This window comes from Puma concolor, chromosome A2 (genome assembly GCF_028749965.1).
Source record: "Puma concolor isolate L17-30 chromosome A2, mPumCon1.1.hap2, whole genome shotgun sequence".
NCBI lineage: Eukaryota > Metazoa > Chordata > Mammalia > Carnivora > Felidae > Puma > Puma concolor.
This window is the reverse complement of record NC_141668.1, coordinates 1,915,502-1,933,248: the sequence shown is the minus strand read 5'-3', so window position 1 is coordinate 1,933,248 and position 17,747 is coordinate 1,915,502. Positions and strand designations below refer to the sequence as shown.

At 40.8% G+C, this 17,747-nt stretch overlaps 1 protein-coding gene across 9 annotated transcripts in view; it reads right to left on the bottom strand.

Annotated features, from left to right (window-relative positions):
* LMBR1 (limb development membrane protein 1) overlaps positions 1 to 17,747 on the bottom strand; it is a 199,352-nt gene that overhangs the window by 73,666 nt on the left and 107,939 nt on the right. For 8 of the 9 annotated variants that reach the window (XR_015243572.1, XM_086685405.1, XM_086685387.1 and 5 more), the window contains 2 exons: positions 6,133 to 6,213; positions 485 to 561 (listed from right to left, as the gene is read on the bottom strand). Coding sequence is in view for 8 of the 9 variants with exons in the window: in XM_086685405.1 (XP_086541531.1) it covers positions 485 to 561; positions 6,133 to 6,213 (158 nt within the window). In the remaining variant the exon portion in view is untranslated. The remainder of the gene's footprint in view (positions 1 to 484; positions 562 to 6,132; positions 6,214 to 17,747) is intronic. The other variant, XM_086685422.1, reaches the window with a different exon arrangement.

Genomic DNA, 17,747 nt, shown 5'->3' with positions numbered 1-17,747 from the left:
CTCCAGAATAAACTCTAATAAAAGCCTCTGCAAATTACTACAATTTCAAAGCTTGTGACCAAAGCTAGTAATAGAAATCCAGTTACTACATGACTTTACCAGTTGGAAACCCACAACTCCACAGATTTAAAATATCATTACAATGTTATCAGAACTAGTTTAATGATGGAATTTTGATATCCTAGCATAGAATGTGAAGCAGGGGGTATCTGCAACACCTCATCTCTTAATTCTACAGGACACAAAAGAATGAATTTCCTGCTTTCATGAGGAAACAGTTAATCTTGAGGACTTTTTAAAAACTGCCATTAATTTCCATTTATACTCTATTGACTTTTTCCAAATAAAGGTACAGATGGATTCTAATCCTGTTGATGGAAAACCAGTTTACTAGAAACCATTTAGCCGAGGGAGTTGCCATACTCAAATACCAAAGTAAATAACAAATAATTTGCTTTATTTAACTAGGCAAATAAATTCTTACTGTTTCAATAAGGAGGAGAACCATAACAGCGGGATACACCAAATTTCTTTCCCATGCTGAAGCTTTTTTTCGCCTCTCTATTAGAAAAAAAAACAACAAAACACAACAAAAGATTTCCAAAGGTTCTCTCATTCCCAAAAACTCACAGTTTCATTCCTTATTGCTATAACCAGTATGTATTATTTTTATATAATTTTTTTTGCAAAACCCATAAATTTTTAATTTTCCTCTACAAACTATAAAAATCAAAGTTTTAAAATCACTTTGCTAACATTAAATAGCTCAATCCTATGATGCTTACATTTTATCTCTGCAAAGACATTTCAGTTGCTAATGAAACCTACTGTTAATACACAGGTTACTATGAAAATTTGGAAATATCTGTATTTGATACAGATTTACATAATGATACAGATTTGAGTGAATAAAGTAACGTGATTAAAAATCCCCTCTAATCCAAAGATAAATTCCTCTAGTTTCCTAGAGGCTGGAAGCAAATTTCTGGCTACAACAATCTACCTTCTATCACACCAATCCTCATGCCATGAACGACTGGTAAAATCAAATCAAATTTAAGAACAAAAATGTGCACGAAGGAATCAGAGCTACCACGACAAACTTGTGAGGTCAATATTCTGTGAAATGAGTCAGCGTGAGCCCTCACGTCTGCACTGCCTTTCCCTGCAGACTTCTCCACTTCCCGTGCAGACTTTTCCAACATATAACTGGCACGGCCCTGCGAGGCTGAGACGTCAAGCAAACATCAGTAGGTAAAATTAAATGATGCTGAAGCAATGCTTTCAGCAAACTCAACAGGGTCAGGAAAACAAAACTCGTGTGGAGTTTGGGGCTCCCAACGCAGCCGGAATTTGAGAGGCTATGACCAGAGAAGAGGAAAGAAAAAAGAAGAGAGCCTAACATTCAGCCTCTTGTCTTTCCAGGCACCAATGGCTGAGAGAGCAATAGGAAGAAGCTGAGTGACAGGAAGAGGCTGAGAGAAGAGACTGAGAGGGCGACAGGAAGGTACAGCAAAGAGGAGGGGCAAAGCTTCTGTCAGGCTCATGTTTCTTGAGGTGAAAACCAAAGTTCGGAGTTCATTAAGAAGATGGGATCAGAGCCAACAACGAAACACCCAGGCTTTCACTTCGGAAGCTAAAAACTAAGAGCAAGGCCAAAGTGCAAAGAGACCGGCCCTCATGAAGGGCACGACCCACTGTGGAATGATCACCAGCCCAGACAGAGGAAGGAGTCATCCCTACTCCAACTGCCCCCCAGGAGAAAAAGCGAATCCTCTCTAGGAAGAAAACATTATCCAGAGTTTCTACAGTTTGGTGTAAGAAATGTCTGACAATCAAATGTTACCTGGAGATAGGACAGAGAAAGAAAGAGAATAAAAACAGACTTTCAGTTTATCCGGATATTGAACGTATCAGAAAGAGGTCTTAAAATAACTGATTAATAGGTTCAACAAGATAAGCGACAAGATGGCAACTGCCGCCATTTGAATCCAGAAAATAACCGAATGGAAATTCTAGAACTGAAAAATACGGAAACTAAAAATAAGAGTTCAAGAGGAAGTTTAGCAACAGGACACAGCTGGAAAGACAGTGAAATGGAAGACACATCGATGGAAAATAGCACAGATCAGAGAATGTAAAAAAAGGAGGAGAAATTCAGAAAAAAAAAAATGTAGGAGTGAAAAGGTCCAGCACATGTGCAACCGGAGGCTAAGGACATAAGAGAATGAACAGAAGGGGTATCTGACGAGGTAAGGGCCCAACCATTTCCAAAGCCGGTAAAACACGCTAAGCCATATGCTGAAGAAAGGCGGCAGATCTCAAGAAGAATTAACATAAGGAAAACCAAACCTGAGCACGTCAGGGTAAAAGTGCTAATCAAGGACAAAAAGGAAACCTTACAAGCTTTCAAAAGGGCAACAAGACAACTTTCAACTGGAAACCAGAAGACTCTAGAAAGACATCTTTTCAATGTGAACTACCAAATAAGAACTCTAAATTCTGTGAAAATACCCTACCAATGAGAAGGAAAGGAAAAATGTTTTCAGATAAACAAAAACGGACAGAACTCATTGCCAACAGACCAGCACTAAACGAAATGCTAACAGATATTTTTCAAGCAGAAGCTAAATGAACACTGGAAACACAAATCAGGGGCACACGAATTTAAACACCAGTGAAAACCACTTCACGTCCACTAAATTGGGAAAAATGTAGAGTCCCACATTGTCACTTGCTGACAGTAAAGTGGAGCAACAGGAAGTCTTACCCATGCCTGGAAGAAATGCAAAATAACACAACTACTGGGAAAATAATTCAGCATTATTTTAAAAAGTTGTATACCCACATACTCAATGACCCTATAATTCCACTTCCAGCTATGTACCCTGAAAAAACAGAAGTACCAAGAGATATACAGGAGAATGTTTATACCAATATTACTCATAATAGCAAAAGATAAGAAACACATCAAATATCCATCAACAGCAGAATGAATGAAGTAACAGACAACATGAAGTTGTTTACAAAGATGAAAACGACGGCAACCTATTGAATGGGAGAAGATATTTGCAAATTATATATCCACTAAAGGGTCAATATCCAAACTCTACAAAGAACTTGGACAACCCAACACCAAATTTAAAAATGAACAGAGGGGGGCGCCTGGGTGGCGCAGTCGGTTAAGCGTCCGACTTCAGCCAGGTCACGATCTCGCGGTCCGTGAGTTCGAGCCCCGCGTCGGGCTCTGGGCTGATGGCTCAGAGCCTGGAGCCTGTTTCCAATTCTGTGTCTCCCTCTCTCTCTGCCCCTCCCCCATTCATGCTCTGTCTCTCTCTGTCCCCAAAATAAATAAATGTTGAAAAAAAAAAAAAATAAATAAAAAAAAAAAAAAAATAAAAAAAAATAAAAATGAACAGAGGATTTAATTTTTTTTTTCAACGTTTATTTATTTGTGGGACAGAGAGAGACAGAGCATGAACGGGGGAGGGGCAGAGAGAGAGGGAGACACAGAATCGGAAACAGGCTCCAGGCTCTGAGCACTCAGCACAGAGCCCGACGCGGGGCTCGAACTCACGGACCGCGAGATCGTGACCTGGCTGAAGTCGGACGCTTAACCGACTGCGCCACCCAGGCGCCCCTGAACAGAGGATTTAAATAGACATTCTTCCAGAAAGACACACAGATGGCCAAAAGACACATGAAAAGGTGCTAAACATCACACATCATCAGGGAAAGACAAATCAAAACCACAATAAGATATCACCACACACCTGCCACAATAACTAAAATCAAAAACACAAGTAATAACAAGTGTAGGCAAAGATACAAAGAAAAGGGGACCTTTCTGCACTGTTGGTGGGAATGCAAACTAGTGCAGCCACCATGGAAAACAGTATGGAGGTTCCTCAAAAAATTAAAAATAGAATTACCAAATGATCCAGTAATTCCAATACTGGGTATTTACCCAAAGAAAACAAAAACACTAATTCAAAAAGATATATGCACCCCAATGTTTATTGCAGCATTGTTTACAATACCCAAGACATAGAAACAACTCAAGTGTGCATCCAAAGACAAATGGATAAAGATGTCATATATATATATTTACACACACACACACACACACACACACACACACACACACACACACACACAGGAATATCACTCAGCCATGGAAAAGAATGAAATCTTGCCATCTGCAACAACATGGATGGATCCAGGTAGTATAGTGCTAAGTGAAACAAGTCAGTCAAAGACAAACACCTGTGGAATTTAAGAAACAAAACAAAGTAAAAAAAGACAAACAAAAAACCAGCTCTTACTTACAGAGAACAAACTGATGACTGGCAGAGGGGAGGTGGGTAGGGAGACGGGTGAAACAGGTGAAGGGGATTCAGAGTACACATATCACAACGTGCACCGGGCAAGCTACAGAATTGTTGAATCACTGTATCACACCCCTAAAACTGATGTAACACTGTCTGGTGATTATACTTCAATAAAAAAAGAGAAATAAAAACGAACAAATTTTCAACAACACTGGACTTCCATTTCAGAGGCCAATTTACCACCCAGGCTGAAATAGTTAAGAAACCAAAAAACACATGCATATGAAACAGTTTCGAGACACTGGACGTGTGACCACAGAGAGACGGTGATCTCTGAGAGATGCCCTGGGTTCGCCCCTGCTCAGTGTCATGAGATGGTGTGCTAGCCACAGCACGGGGCGTGGGAACCCAAGCAGGGCCCAGCTCATTCCTGGAGTGGAGGACATAAAATGGGAGTGGGGAGAGACCAAGTTGGCTGGACTGTGCAGAGCAAAGTACGACAGGAAAACTCCTCAGGGGAAGAACTCCAACGATCTTGAAAGGGTCATCCTTAGTCTTCAGCGGGATAAAGATCAGCTCAGGTACACGAGCAAACAACCCACAGCTGAGGAAAGAACCACTCAAAAACGTCAGAAGGAGCAGTATCCAACCATCACCGAGGGCCAGGAATGGGGCCTGTTCCCGCGAGACAGTAACAAGGCCTCAGAAATCAGCAGCATTATTGCCTTGATGTGAGAACAATCGGCCCTACGGGAGATGCCGCTCTGGCCCCGCCTGGCAGGCCTTCAGAGCAAAGGATACAAAAATACAGCGCCCAGCAGTAAGATTCACAGTGTCCGCTACCCAGTCAAAATTTGCCAGGCAAGCGTAAAAGCAGAAAAGTACAACCAGTGATAAGGAGCAAAGTCAATCAGCTGAAATTTATCAAGAACTCACACAGAAGTGAGAATTAGCAGATAAAAACACTGACAGGGTTATCACAACTGTATTCTGTATGATCTGAAGAGTAGAGGGCACAGACTAAACACGTTGGAGTCCTAGAAGGGATAAAACAGGTCTAAACAGGACTTCCAAATATAAAACCTGCAGGGTCTGAGAAAAATGCGATAGATGGGATTAAATGCAGTTTTCACACTCGAAAGAAAAGATTAGTGAACATGAAGATACAGTAATAGAAACTATCCAAAACGAAACACACAGAGAAAAAACCTGACAAATAAAGGAAAATCCTTGAGTTTGGGGCAACTTCCAGGGCACCAGTGTACATATAATCAGAGTCCCTGAAAGGCGGGCACAGAAAGGAAAAGAAAAAAACATCTGGAGGAATAATGGCCAAAAATGTCTCAAATTAGATGTAAACCATAAATTCCCGGGTCCAAGAGACTCCATTAACCCAAAGAATAAGAAGCATAAAGAACACTACTCTAAAGTACATCTTAATCAAACTATTCAAAGTCAATGATAAAGAGGACATCCTAAAAGCAGAGAGAGATAAAAGACAGTTTAAAAGATGATGACAGAAGATAACTTGTCAAAAATAATGCAAGCAAGGAGACAGTGGAGTGACATCGCTGAACATCAGCTTCTAAAAAGTCATTTTACAAAACAACAAAAAAGGTGAATAGACAAATGTTTATTCTCCCCAAACTAAAAGACAGTCTTTATCAATAGCTTCGGACAGACTGGAAGCCTATAACCCTCACGAAACATTTCATAATTTTTTGACTCTTTCAGACTAAGGTCGAGTTTCTGGAAAGACAGCAAGACCAATACACGAGTGACAAACAAAAATGTACAGTACCTAATTTTGTCTTAAGGGTCTTCACATTTTCAAGTTCTTGTTCCAACTCCATTATATTGCATTCCACTGATGAAGACAGTCCTAGCAAAAGCAAAAACATTTTAGGAGTATAACAACAGAACCCAACAGTATAGAATGGGTAGCCCTCACATTTAATTAAAATACAAGACAACACATTACAAATCCTGATCATGGAGAATAAAAACAAATGCTGATTTGTGACTCACAGAAAAGTATACCTATTTCTTTACCACTCAAAACATCCACGTTCTTGCTGATTAAACACTACACGTTTCCTAAAGAATACCTTACTTTGATAAAATGTTTACTTGATCTGTTAATTTTTTATTTAATGACAGAAATACCGTATGCTTATTATAGAAAGTGAAAGAAATTCAAGATCTAATTCTCTATCCCACCTCCCTAAAGTGACACTCAGGAACAGCTTGGTTGATGCTTCCACACCTTTCCTCATACTCATGTATATATTCACATGTGCATGTACACCACACACATGGTCTCTATTATACAAGAATGGGTTAAATTGGACACGTTACTTAACCACTTGCTTTCCTCGTCAATGATACATCCATGTTTACAGATAGTGCCAACTTTAACAACTGAATAATATTCCACAGTATGGATGCACTTCAGTTTTATTCAGAATTATTCCACTTATGACTAGTCCTAGGTTTTCTGCTATTTTCTGCGACTACAATGTTGCAACAAAAATTTTTGTATGCATATCCAGTACACTCTAATTCTATTATTTTTGCAGGACAGATTCCCAAAATTCTGAGTCACAGGGTATAAGCATTTACAGTTAAGAGATATTTAGAGGTTATTCCCTTCCAAATATTGCAATTTATTGTAAGAATTTAAATTACTGTAATATTTCCATTTCCATTTATAGCTTTTGAAAGTATCTATTGTCTAATACCTTCCCTCGCACTAGATGCTGTAGTTCTTGAATTTTGGCCAATATGATGGATAAAAAATGTTGGTTTTTTTTTTTATGTTTATTTTTGAGAGAGAAAAAAAGAGAGAGAGACAGAGCGGGAACAGGGGAAGGGCCGAGGGAGAGGGAGACACAGAACCTGAAGCAGGCTCCATCCAGGCTTTGAGCTGTCAGTACAGAGCCCGACACGGGGCTCAAATCCACAAACCATGAGATCATGACCTAAGCTGAAGTCCAGTGCTTAACTGACTGAGCCACCCAGGCGCCCCAAAAGTATTTTCTTATTGTTACTTTAACATATATCTCCCTAAATGTGGTTAAGCATCTTTCATATGTTTATTTACCACGTGGATTTTCCCTGTTCATATTTTCTACTTATTTCTATAACGACTTGCATATCTCCATATTCTGTTTTACCTGTTCAATTCTGAAATGGATAAATTAAAATCCCCCACTACAAATTTACTTTCATTGATTAGGTTTTCTCAGTTTTTAAGCGTTTTCTCAATATATATTTGCATTTATTTGTCTGCTATGTTTTTTGGGTTCCTAGAAGACTGTTACACCCTCCTTAAGAATCACATCTTTTGGGGCGCCTGGGTGGCGCAGTCGGTTAAGCGTCCGACTTCAGCCAGGTCACGATCTCGCGGTCCATGAGTTCGAGCCCCGCGTCAGGCTCTGGGCTGATGGCTCAGAGCCTGGAGCCTGTTTCCAATTCTGGGTCTCCCTCTCTCTCTGCCCCTCGCCCGTTCATGCTCTGTCTCTCTCTGTCCCAAAAATAAATAAACGTTGAAAAAAAAATTTTTTTTTTAAAAAATAAAAAAAAATAATAATAAAAATAAAAAAAAAAGAATCACATCTTTTACCATTAATGACCCACTTTGTTTTTAATGTTTTTCAACTTAAATTCTATTTGGTGGACCTTAAGTTCTACTTTCTTTTTGTTTTTATCTGTATTTGTTTTACTTATTTACTGATTTACACATGAGAGACCAAAAAAAGATTAAAATTAAAGGTAGATAGGTCTGTGTGTCTATCAATGAATCTTATTCGAGGTTCAACCTTATCAGTTAGATTTTGTTGGTTACAAGCAACTGAAATGGATGGACTGGGTACAACAGAAAAGGAATTCATGAGAGAGAGAGAGAGAGAGAGAGAGAGAACCAGCAGGAAAATTTCCAGTTTTCCTGGGAAGGAGAGGAACCAGGCAGCTGGGGGGCGCTCCGGTGGCAGGAACAGATGGACTGTCTCCTCTTCGTATTACCGCTGGGATCGATCAGTTCCAACGATTTTCAGTCTTTATGTTGCTCGGATCAAGAATAAACGTCCAGTGTCCTGAGGGCCTAGCTCAAGAGTCACAAGCCAATTCCTTCGGTAGGGGAGGCAGAGAACTCTGACAAGCAATTCCACGGAGGTGATCAAATGTGAGAAGGAAGAAAGCCAAATCAGATGCTTTACTACAATAGATCTGATAGGCTCTGTTCTTTAACAGTGGAATTCAGCCCATTTACATTTAGTAAAATATGTTATTTGCATTCAGTAGAATTTTGTATAAGAGCTGATAAACTGCATTTTATACCTTCCATATTGCTTGTCTTAATTTTTAAGTGTTTTTTTGATTTATTATTTTTTTAATGTTTATTTTGAGAGAGAGAGAGAGAGAGAGAGAGAGAGAGAGAGAGAGGGAGGCAGAGAGAGAGGGAGAGAGAGAGGGAGAGAGAATCCCAAGCAGGCTCCACACACAGTGCGGAGCCCAACTTGGGGCTCAATCTCACAACCGGGAGATCGTGACGTGAGCCAAAACCAAGAGTCAGACGCTTAACAAACCAACTGAGCCACCGAGGTGCCCCTTAAGTGTTTTTGTTCCTTTTACTTTTATCTTTACTAAAATGAAATGTGCACGTAGTTCTGACTGCCAAATACGTTCACAAGGTACACACACGCTGACCTGCCTCCCCGAAGACCACCACCTCAAATTGTTTAGCTGATTCTTTCAGCATTTATCTCCCTATCACTAAATAAACAGCTTCCCTCGCTAGGCCCTGATTTTCCAGCTCTAAGTATTAACTAGGGCCTTCCTACCAAGGAAGATAAGGATTTAAGTCTCCATAAGCCACACACCTTATCATTCCTCCCTCTCCCAATGTGGATGGTTGGAAACTGTGGTTACATCAATAGTCGATGTCTGCATGACTGCAACAGAAATGCCATCTGCTGCTTACCCACGTAACAAACTATGGTTAGCTTTCTTTTCTTCCATAATATTATTCTTCCAACCCCTAGAATTAGTCATTTTTTTCACTTGCTTAGTTTCCTTATGTACTCATCACTACCTCAATGCCAAAGTTTCCTCCCGAATGTCTTTTTCTCTCGGTGTTTGAATTCCTGTTATACCACTCATTTCGTTGCCTGGAAGAAATTTCTCCTGGAGTCTTTAGACCTGCCTGGTCTGGACTGCTGCTCTCTAGCCCTGCTGCACACTGGCACCCTGGCCCCTCTCTTCTCTCCCGCAGTACGTCTCTTATTTCCTACACAGCCCTTCTCACTTGCTCCGCTCCCTTACGTAGGGGGTGCGTAGCCTCCGGCAGCTTGTGAAGAACAGGTCAATGGGAAGTAATATTTTTGAGACTCCACAAGTCTGGATATTTTACCTTTGCTCTCGCAGTTTGGGAAGGTATGGAAATCTAGGTCAAAACTAATAATCCTTCAGAATTGTAGGTCACTGCTCCATTGTCTTCCAGCTCTGGCCCTGCATCCGAGAAGTCCGAAGTTCTCCTTCCCGTCCCCTTGAGTATGAACTGCTTTCCAGTCTGTGAAACGCGTGGAATCTCTGTTCCCAGTGTTCTGGTGGTGAGTCCATTTCCATGTACCACGCAGGGCACTAGGTGAGCCCTTTCAATCTCCAAATTCACATTCTTTGGATCTGAGAAATTTTCTTGATTCTGTCATTTCCCTCTTTCCTCTCCTCTCCCCATGTGGAATTCCTAATAGTTGCCTGCTATTTACCCTAAACTGGTTCTCTAAGATTCTTAAATCTTTTCTCCTATTTTTGTCATTTGACCCATCTTCTAAAAAAGTTCTTTACCTTCCAGTCTTTTGGATAGGCCATTATTTCTAAATATCAGAAGTCCCTTTCTGTTCACTAGATACTCCATTTTTAGAGAATCCTGGCCTTCCTCATGACTGCAATCTTGGTTTCTTTCTCTCAGGATGTTAACAACAGATTTATTTTCAGATATGCTTCTCTAGCGTATATTCTGTCTGTCCCAGTGCTCTGTATTGTTTGGCCTCTCCTTTCAAGTAGCTCAGAAGTCTGGTGAGCCTTAGTTGTCTGCTCATATTTAAGAGTGAAGCACGAGGGGCGCCTGGGTGGCTCAGTGGGTTCAGCATTTAACTCTTGATCTCAGCTCAGGTCTTGATCTCAGGGTCATGAGTTCAAGCCCTGCATTGAACTGAGCAATGGCTCCACCCTGAGCGTGGAGCCCACTTTTAAAAAAAGTGTTTTTAATTTTTTTTATACCGTTTATTCATTTTTGAGAGACAGAGTGCAAGCAGGGGAGAGGCAGAGACAGAGGGAGACGCAGAATCCGAAGCAGGCTCCAGGCTCCGAGCTGTCAGCACAGAGTCCGGTGCGGGGCTCGAACTCAAAAACCATGAGATCGTGACCTGAGCCGAAGTCAGGTGCTTAACCGATTGAGCCACCCAGGCGCCCCAAATTTTTTTAATAAAAAAAAAAAAAAAAAAGAATGAAGCGCTAAACGTGCTAATTTGAAACTCAAGAGTGAGTGGTGGCTGACCACTGTGAGACTTCTTGCCGGCTAATCCAAGCAGGGCACCCCGCAAGCAGGGCACTTCCTCTGGGCTAGACAGAGTCCTCAGAGACTCTTCCCATCTCCTCCGTGAATGTCCGTGTAAAGGGAGATGGGAGCCTGTAAGCGTTCACCGCGTCCCCTACAGTGTTCCCAGGCCACAGCCTCTGTTTCACTCTCTGGAGAATAACCCTCCCTCTTCTCGGGGCAGGAGAGGCAGTGCCTGGGACCTTGGATGGAGGGAGAAGATGTGGGCATCCAATCGCTTCAGAAACGGGATTTTCAACCAACCCTCCTGAGCTTACTCCACGTCATCTCCACTTCCATATCAGGCGGTGCCACTTCTCGAGATTTGGGGGGAGTCTGGGATACGAATCAAGCACAGATAGCTTAGGATTTAGCCTCGTTGGGTCTGCTAAACTCGTTGCCTCTAAAATTTTCTCAGGTTTGCTAAATTCCAACATTTTATTGTGATGTTTTTCAAGTTCTCATTCCCTGAACGTCAGCGTTCTCATCTGTGAAATGGGGTGTATTTATTAGGATGCTTTCCACTGGATCAAAAATCTCAACTCAAAGTAGCTTAAAAAAGAAGAAAATAATTTCATGAAATTAGAAGTTTAGACACAGAATGGGCTTCAAAGTGGGTTTTCCCACAGCTCAACAGTGACATCCAGGGACTGAATTCTGCCACCCACAAGTTGGCTTATTATGAAGTCTGGTGGCTCTTTCCCCTTTCATGTAATTTCATAATTTCTGTTTATTTTGCTCTTTATTTCTTCTTTTCCCAGCTAGTGGAATTTCTGTCTATTCTTTCTCCCCAGGTTAATCTGGCACTTCAGTGGTTACCTTCTCACTCTTAACACAAGTACGGTTGCATTTTTTTTTCAGTATAACACAGTCATAACCCCATAATGATGCTTTACTGAGTAACTTTCCTGCATCAAGGTGAAGCTTTCACTGTACTTTCATCTAATGGTTCTTTCATTGCTTCCCACCCACTCCTCCTAAATCCTGGATTTTGCTGAGATTGCTTTAAAAATATTTAATATAAAAAAAAAAATTAAAAAAAAAAAAAAAAAAGAAAAGAAAGGGGCGCCTGGGTGGCGCAGTCGGTTAAGCGTCCGACTTCAGCCAGGTCACGATCTCGCGGTCCGGGAGTTCGAGCCCCGCATCAGGCTCTGGGCTGATGGCTCAGAGCCTGGAGCCTGTTTCCGATTCTGTGTCTCCCTCTCTCTCTGCCCCTCCCCCGTTCATGCTCTGTCTCTCTCTGTCCCAAAAATAAATAAACGTTGAAAAAAAATTTTTTTAATAAAAAAAAATATTTAATATAAGATCATTAGTAAACTTTTCTTTCAGTGTATAAGTTGTCATTTCCTCAATACCTAGAATAGTACCTAGCACAAATGAGATATTCAATATACAGATATGGAATGAATATCTTTTTTACCCTAATATACATATGACATCTTGATAAATGTATGAGTTTTTAATTGCAATCCTTAAACTCCTCCTGCAACCCTTAAAACTAATGATATTATCAATAATCCTTAACAGGTCACAAACAGGAAGTTTGATGTTGATCTCGCTCTCTCCTTTATAAGTTATTATTCTTTGTGAAAGCTTGTGAGACTTTTATTATCATTATCATCATCACGCTTGGAATTCCACAATCTTACACAATAAGTCTAGATCTTTTAAATGTCCTATTTAATAATCTTGTCCGGGACTCTGTGGTCTTTTAACCTGCACCAAAGTCTTTCTGCAGCACACTGACATTTTCTACTATTATCTATTTACTTAATTTTTTTCTACTTCTTCTTCCTCCTTCTAGATGCTTGCCATTTTTTCTTTAATGTTTATTTATTTTTGAGACAGAGAGAGACAGAGCATGAGCAGGGAAGGGGCAGAGAGAGAGGGAGACACAGAATCTGAAGCAGGCTCCAGGCTCTGAGCTGTCAGCACAGAGCCCGATGCAGGGCTAGAACTCACGGACTGTGAGATCATGACCTGAGCCAAAGTCGGACGCTTAAATGACTGAGCCACCCAGGCGCCCCTAGATGCTTGCTATTTAGATTAGGTGTCTCGGCTCTAGAGTCCATGTCTGCCATCTCATTGTTTCCTTGTCTTTGTACTTTTGCTCCGTGACACTTGATTCTTCCACTTGATTCTGCCAGATAAGTAATTCAATTTTCAGAAAGACTACACCCGTTCCTCGTTGCTGGTGTAACAAAGTGCCATCAACTTAGTGGCTTACACAACATAAATGTATTAGCTCACACTTCTAGAGTTCAGCAGTCTGAAATCAAGGGGTCAGCAGGACCGTGTTCCTTCTGAAGACTCTGGGAAAGAATCTGTTTCCTTATCTTTTCCAGCTTACCTAGAAGCTGCCCACATTCTTTGGCTCACGGGCCCTTCTTCGGTCACTCTGCTCTGCTTCCGCAGTTACATCTCCTTCTCTGACCCACCTATAACAATGGTGTGAGGACACCGGGCCCACCCGATCATCCAGGATAACGTTGAGACCCTTCAACTAATCACCTTGCAAAGTCCCTTTAACCACGGAGGGGCCGTGTGTATAGAATCAGGGTGGTTGGGACTCGGATACTTTCGCAGGGCCACTATTCCGCGATCACAAGGACTTTTTCATCTTTTGCCTGCTGAATTTTTTTTTCTTTTTTTTCACATTCTAGGTGGCCTTTTTTCTTCTCTAACTACACATCCTTAAAAGTCCCTATTACTTTTAAGAGCCAAGTACAAACTCTTGCTTGTCTCTCCATTAGCTGTCAACCTCAATGGGAATCAGTTGTTCTAGATCCTCATCTTTGCAGTCATCACTCAGCCTCCAGCGAGCGATCGTTTTCCTTTATGCCCCGCTATCGTTTCCTTCACACCTCATCACGTCAGACCGCCTGTCAAACAATGACAAACCATTTCGGGGGCCCAGCAGTTTCTGCTTTGGGGGGCTGGGGAAGAACGCCAGTTCTTCCTGATTCAGGAAGCAGCAGCCTCGGGGCTCCGGGGTGTCTCTAGCATCAGTGCGCTCCTTTATCAAAGGGAGGAAGAAAGCAGGATTTGGCCAAGGATGCTAGGTGGCTGGCGGGCGAATGCAGTAAGTAGGGGAATCCAGAGGCCCTTTCTCTAAGCCCCCTTGGGGACTCACAGAACTCCAGCCTTCCCCTGGGTTCTAGGAAAGGTAAGTACTGCCCCCTCTACATCTCCTGCCCCGCTTCCGCCCAACGCTGAAGAGGGAGAAATCCACTACCTTCTCTTTTGGAGAAGCTGAGGTCTTGAATGTACTAAAATGTTACAGTATTTCCAGAGCTCCTGAGTTTAATCATTTTACTTGTCAACGGGTAATTGACATTTATGGGAGAATATGGGTTAAGACAGATCTCAAAGCTATAATACTTTGACTATAAATATAGTTTAGAGTGTCTAGTAGCCAAAGCAAAAAGGGAAACAATTAAATTATCGAATTAATGAATACTTCCATACAAGGAGGTTTACAGTAAGACAGCGTCGCATTTTAAGATTTGCGAGTGTCTCTGAATCAAAGCTTAAACAACATACTAGTCTTACAGATACCTTTTACTTTTTATCCCATTTCTTCATAAATTACATGGTGCGGGGCACCTGGGTGGCGCAGTCGGTTAAGCGTCCGACTTCAGCCAGGTCACGATCTCGCGGTCCGTGAGTTCGAGCCCCGCGTCAGGCTCTGGGCTGATGGCTCAGAGCCTGGAGCCTGTTTCCGATTCTGTGTCTCCCTCTCTCTCTGTCCCTCCCCCGTTCATGCTCTGTCTCTCTCTGTCCCAAAAATAAATAAACGTTGAAAAAAAATTAAAAAAAAAAAAATAAATTACATGGTGTGTATCTGTAGTTAATGCTCATTTAAATTCTTTATCTGATTAATAAAAATACAATTCCGAACTACATTTCATTCCCTGTATTTGTAAAGAAGTATTATTCCAGTAACCAGCTCAAGACTAGAAAAAATAATCTGATGAGTATTCAGAAGTTTGAAAGGGAACAGGGATCAGGATACACAGTATTCCAGCTGCCAATTTTAGATTAGGCAAAAAGTTAGAAATGCCTGCTTTGTGGTATGATGTCTACAAAGCCCATTACAAATATCTAGACCTATCACTGTATTTTTCAAAGGAACAAAAACTAAAGTGGTATTTCCGAAGTACTGTATTTTTATTTTCAGGAGACACAATGCTAGGCACGCAACAGACAGTTAGTGAATACTGACTGGGGTGCCTGGGTGGCTCAGCCGCTTAAGCGTCAGACTCTTGATTTCAACTCAGGTCATGATCTCACAGCTCATGGGTTCAAGCCCTGAATCGGGCTCCTCACTGATAGTGCGGAGCCTGCCTGGGATTCTCTCTCTCCCTCTCTCTCTGCTCCTCCCTCTCCCTCTCTCAAAATAAATAAATAAATGTTTAAATAAATACTGGCTGACTTGCGTATAAAAATTAAGAATGCATTCTCATCGTCTTCAAACAGAGCATGCTTTCATTAAATGACTAGATTCACCTGGAACAACACAATTTTCAAAGACCTTATCATCCTTCACTGTGTATCATTACCTACGTGAGATGAGTAAGCTTGTGTAGGCAGAATGTCCCATTATAAATGGCCAAAAGGAACGATGGCTATTGCAAGGAATCAAGACATACCACAAACACACATTGGAATGTTACGTGAATTTAAACTGCACTAAAAAAAAATCGTCAAAATATCCTGAGCAACTGTATTATCCTCACTTTATTTCAAAATGAATCTCACAGGTTCCATGTCAGCATTGTCTAGTCAATAAGTCAAATTGGTAGACAAAACCTGTTTGGACTAGTCATGAAAAATAAAAAGGGATTCTCCAAGAAAACCACAAAGCAGCTCATTTAAGGTCAATTTAACGGTATTATTCTGTTTTTCTTCCAGCCACGACATAAGATTTCACTACCTCAAAGGAAATTATAAGAGTATCTATTTGCATTCCCCTAGGTGATTGGCAGTTCAACACCAATTAGTTCAAAATTACACTGTTACTAGCATGTAATAAAAACAACACCTTTCATCTTTCTTACACAGGTCAGAATACCTTCAGAGCCAATAACTTTGATCAAGTAAGTATTTTTGATCCTGCCCCACCCGTCTCTTTGGATTCAGGAAAACTAACAGCTGAAGGCAACTTTTCCCAGCTTTATTCTTAAGCTGAAAAACGAGTGCGGTATTGAAAATATTTTGCTTCCAAGATGACAAAATTTCCCAAAGCCCAGCATCGCTTCAGTAACTAAGCCTTAATATACAGACAGCTTTAACTGACATTCATATGTTAAAAGGAAGATACTAATGATTTAATTTAAGACACATAATGCATTTTTAAAACTAAATATAAATTCTCTAACTTGGTTTGTAAACAACTCAAATAACATGAGGCAATAAAACAATCTCCCTAAGCAATCTGGTGTCCTAAACCAAGTCTCATAACAAATACTATTTAGAAGTAGACACCTCTAGAATAAACAGATTAGCTTTTCGTTTTTTAATTTAGCACAGAACCAAAGAAAAGTTGATTAGAAAACCTGCTAAGTAACCCTTTAAATTTTTGATTATACTTAATATGTTAAACTGACCAATATGATCTCTAGTCACCAGGATGAGAGGTCTCTAAAGTACTTTTAATTATCTCTAAGCGCTTAGGTGGATGATTTTGTTGCTTAAAGCCCCAAACGCCCAGAAATTCACAGAGCCAACAGCCTCATCCCCGAGGCAAGTGGCAGTTACAGCAGAGCACAGCGCCGTCGCTGATGAGGCGGACCCTGGACAGCATCTGAGAACTGAAGCTGAACATCCAGGTCTCCACGGCATCTATTTCAGCACCAACAAACACCGCTACTGCCCCCAGAAGAGACGGGCGAGCCACACACCCAAACACTCCATTTCTATTCCACTCGCAACGCTATTATTTGTGAAAATATTGGTTTCTAGTTACTCGGGACACATCTGCAAAAATATGCCTCAATACAGAATCAAGTAATATAAGACTTTTTATACCCAACACGATTTGAAAATTCAAATACACATTCATTCTAAATGAGCACAAGCAAGATAGAAAATATTTAAAAATCAGCTTTAAAAACATTTATAAAAAGCTATATACAATCAAAGTAATTGTTTTTACCTTAGACATAAGTTATCGGTAGATCTTAAACTGCAGGAATACCATCATCCAAATAGGTTGTGGGTGAAAAAGTAAGTTGCGTGTACTAAATTTATCTTCTGCTAGGAAGTTTAGATCATTTATATAAAGTGATCTAAATTTCAGAAAATAGATGATCTTGACTCAAGTTATTCTACAGTTTGTCGCTCTAAACTATTCTTCATCTACTGATATTACATATCATCTTACGTCTCTTCAGTCACATCATCTTATCCCACAACGAATCGTTTGGGCTACATCTTACAGTCAACAAAGCGAGTGCCTAGCCCGAGAGGCTGAATAAATTGTAACAAGGTACCTCTCACTGTTTCAGACGTTTGGACTCAAATGTTGGTAATGTGAATAGAAAGAAACCATTTAACTAGTTTCACCGGTAGAATTAATCTTCTTTGCTGTTAGCTCAGGAAGTCAAGATATTACTAACTACTTTCTTCTATCACAGGACTGCCATTCAGTGTCACAATTTTTGCTACGTATGTACGTTGTTGATGAGAGCTCGTCAGCCAATCAGTCTAACCCTAGTCGTGTCTCAAACTGGCCTGGGGTCTGACCAATTTGAGACATTCTCAACTTCAGTGATACAACCAGCAGTAAACAGTATTCTTAGAAAACCATTGCTAGACTA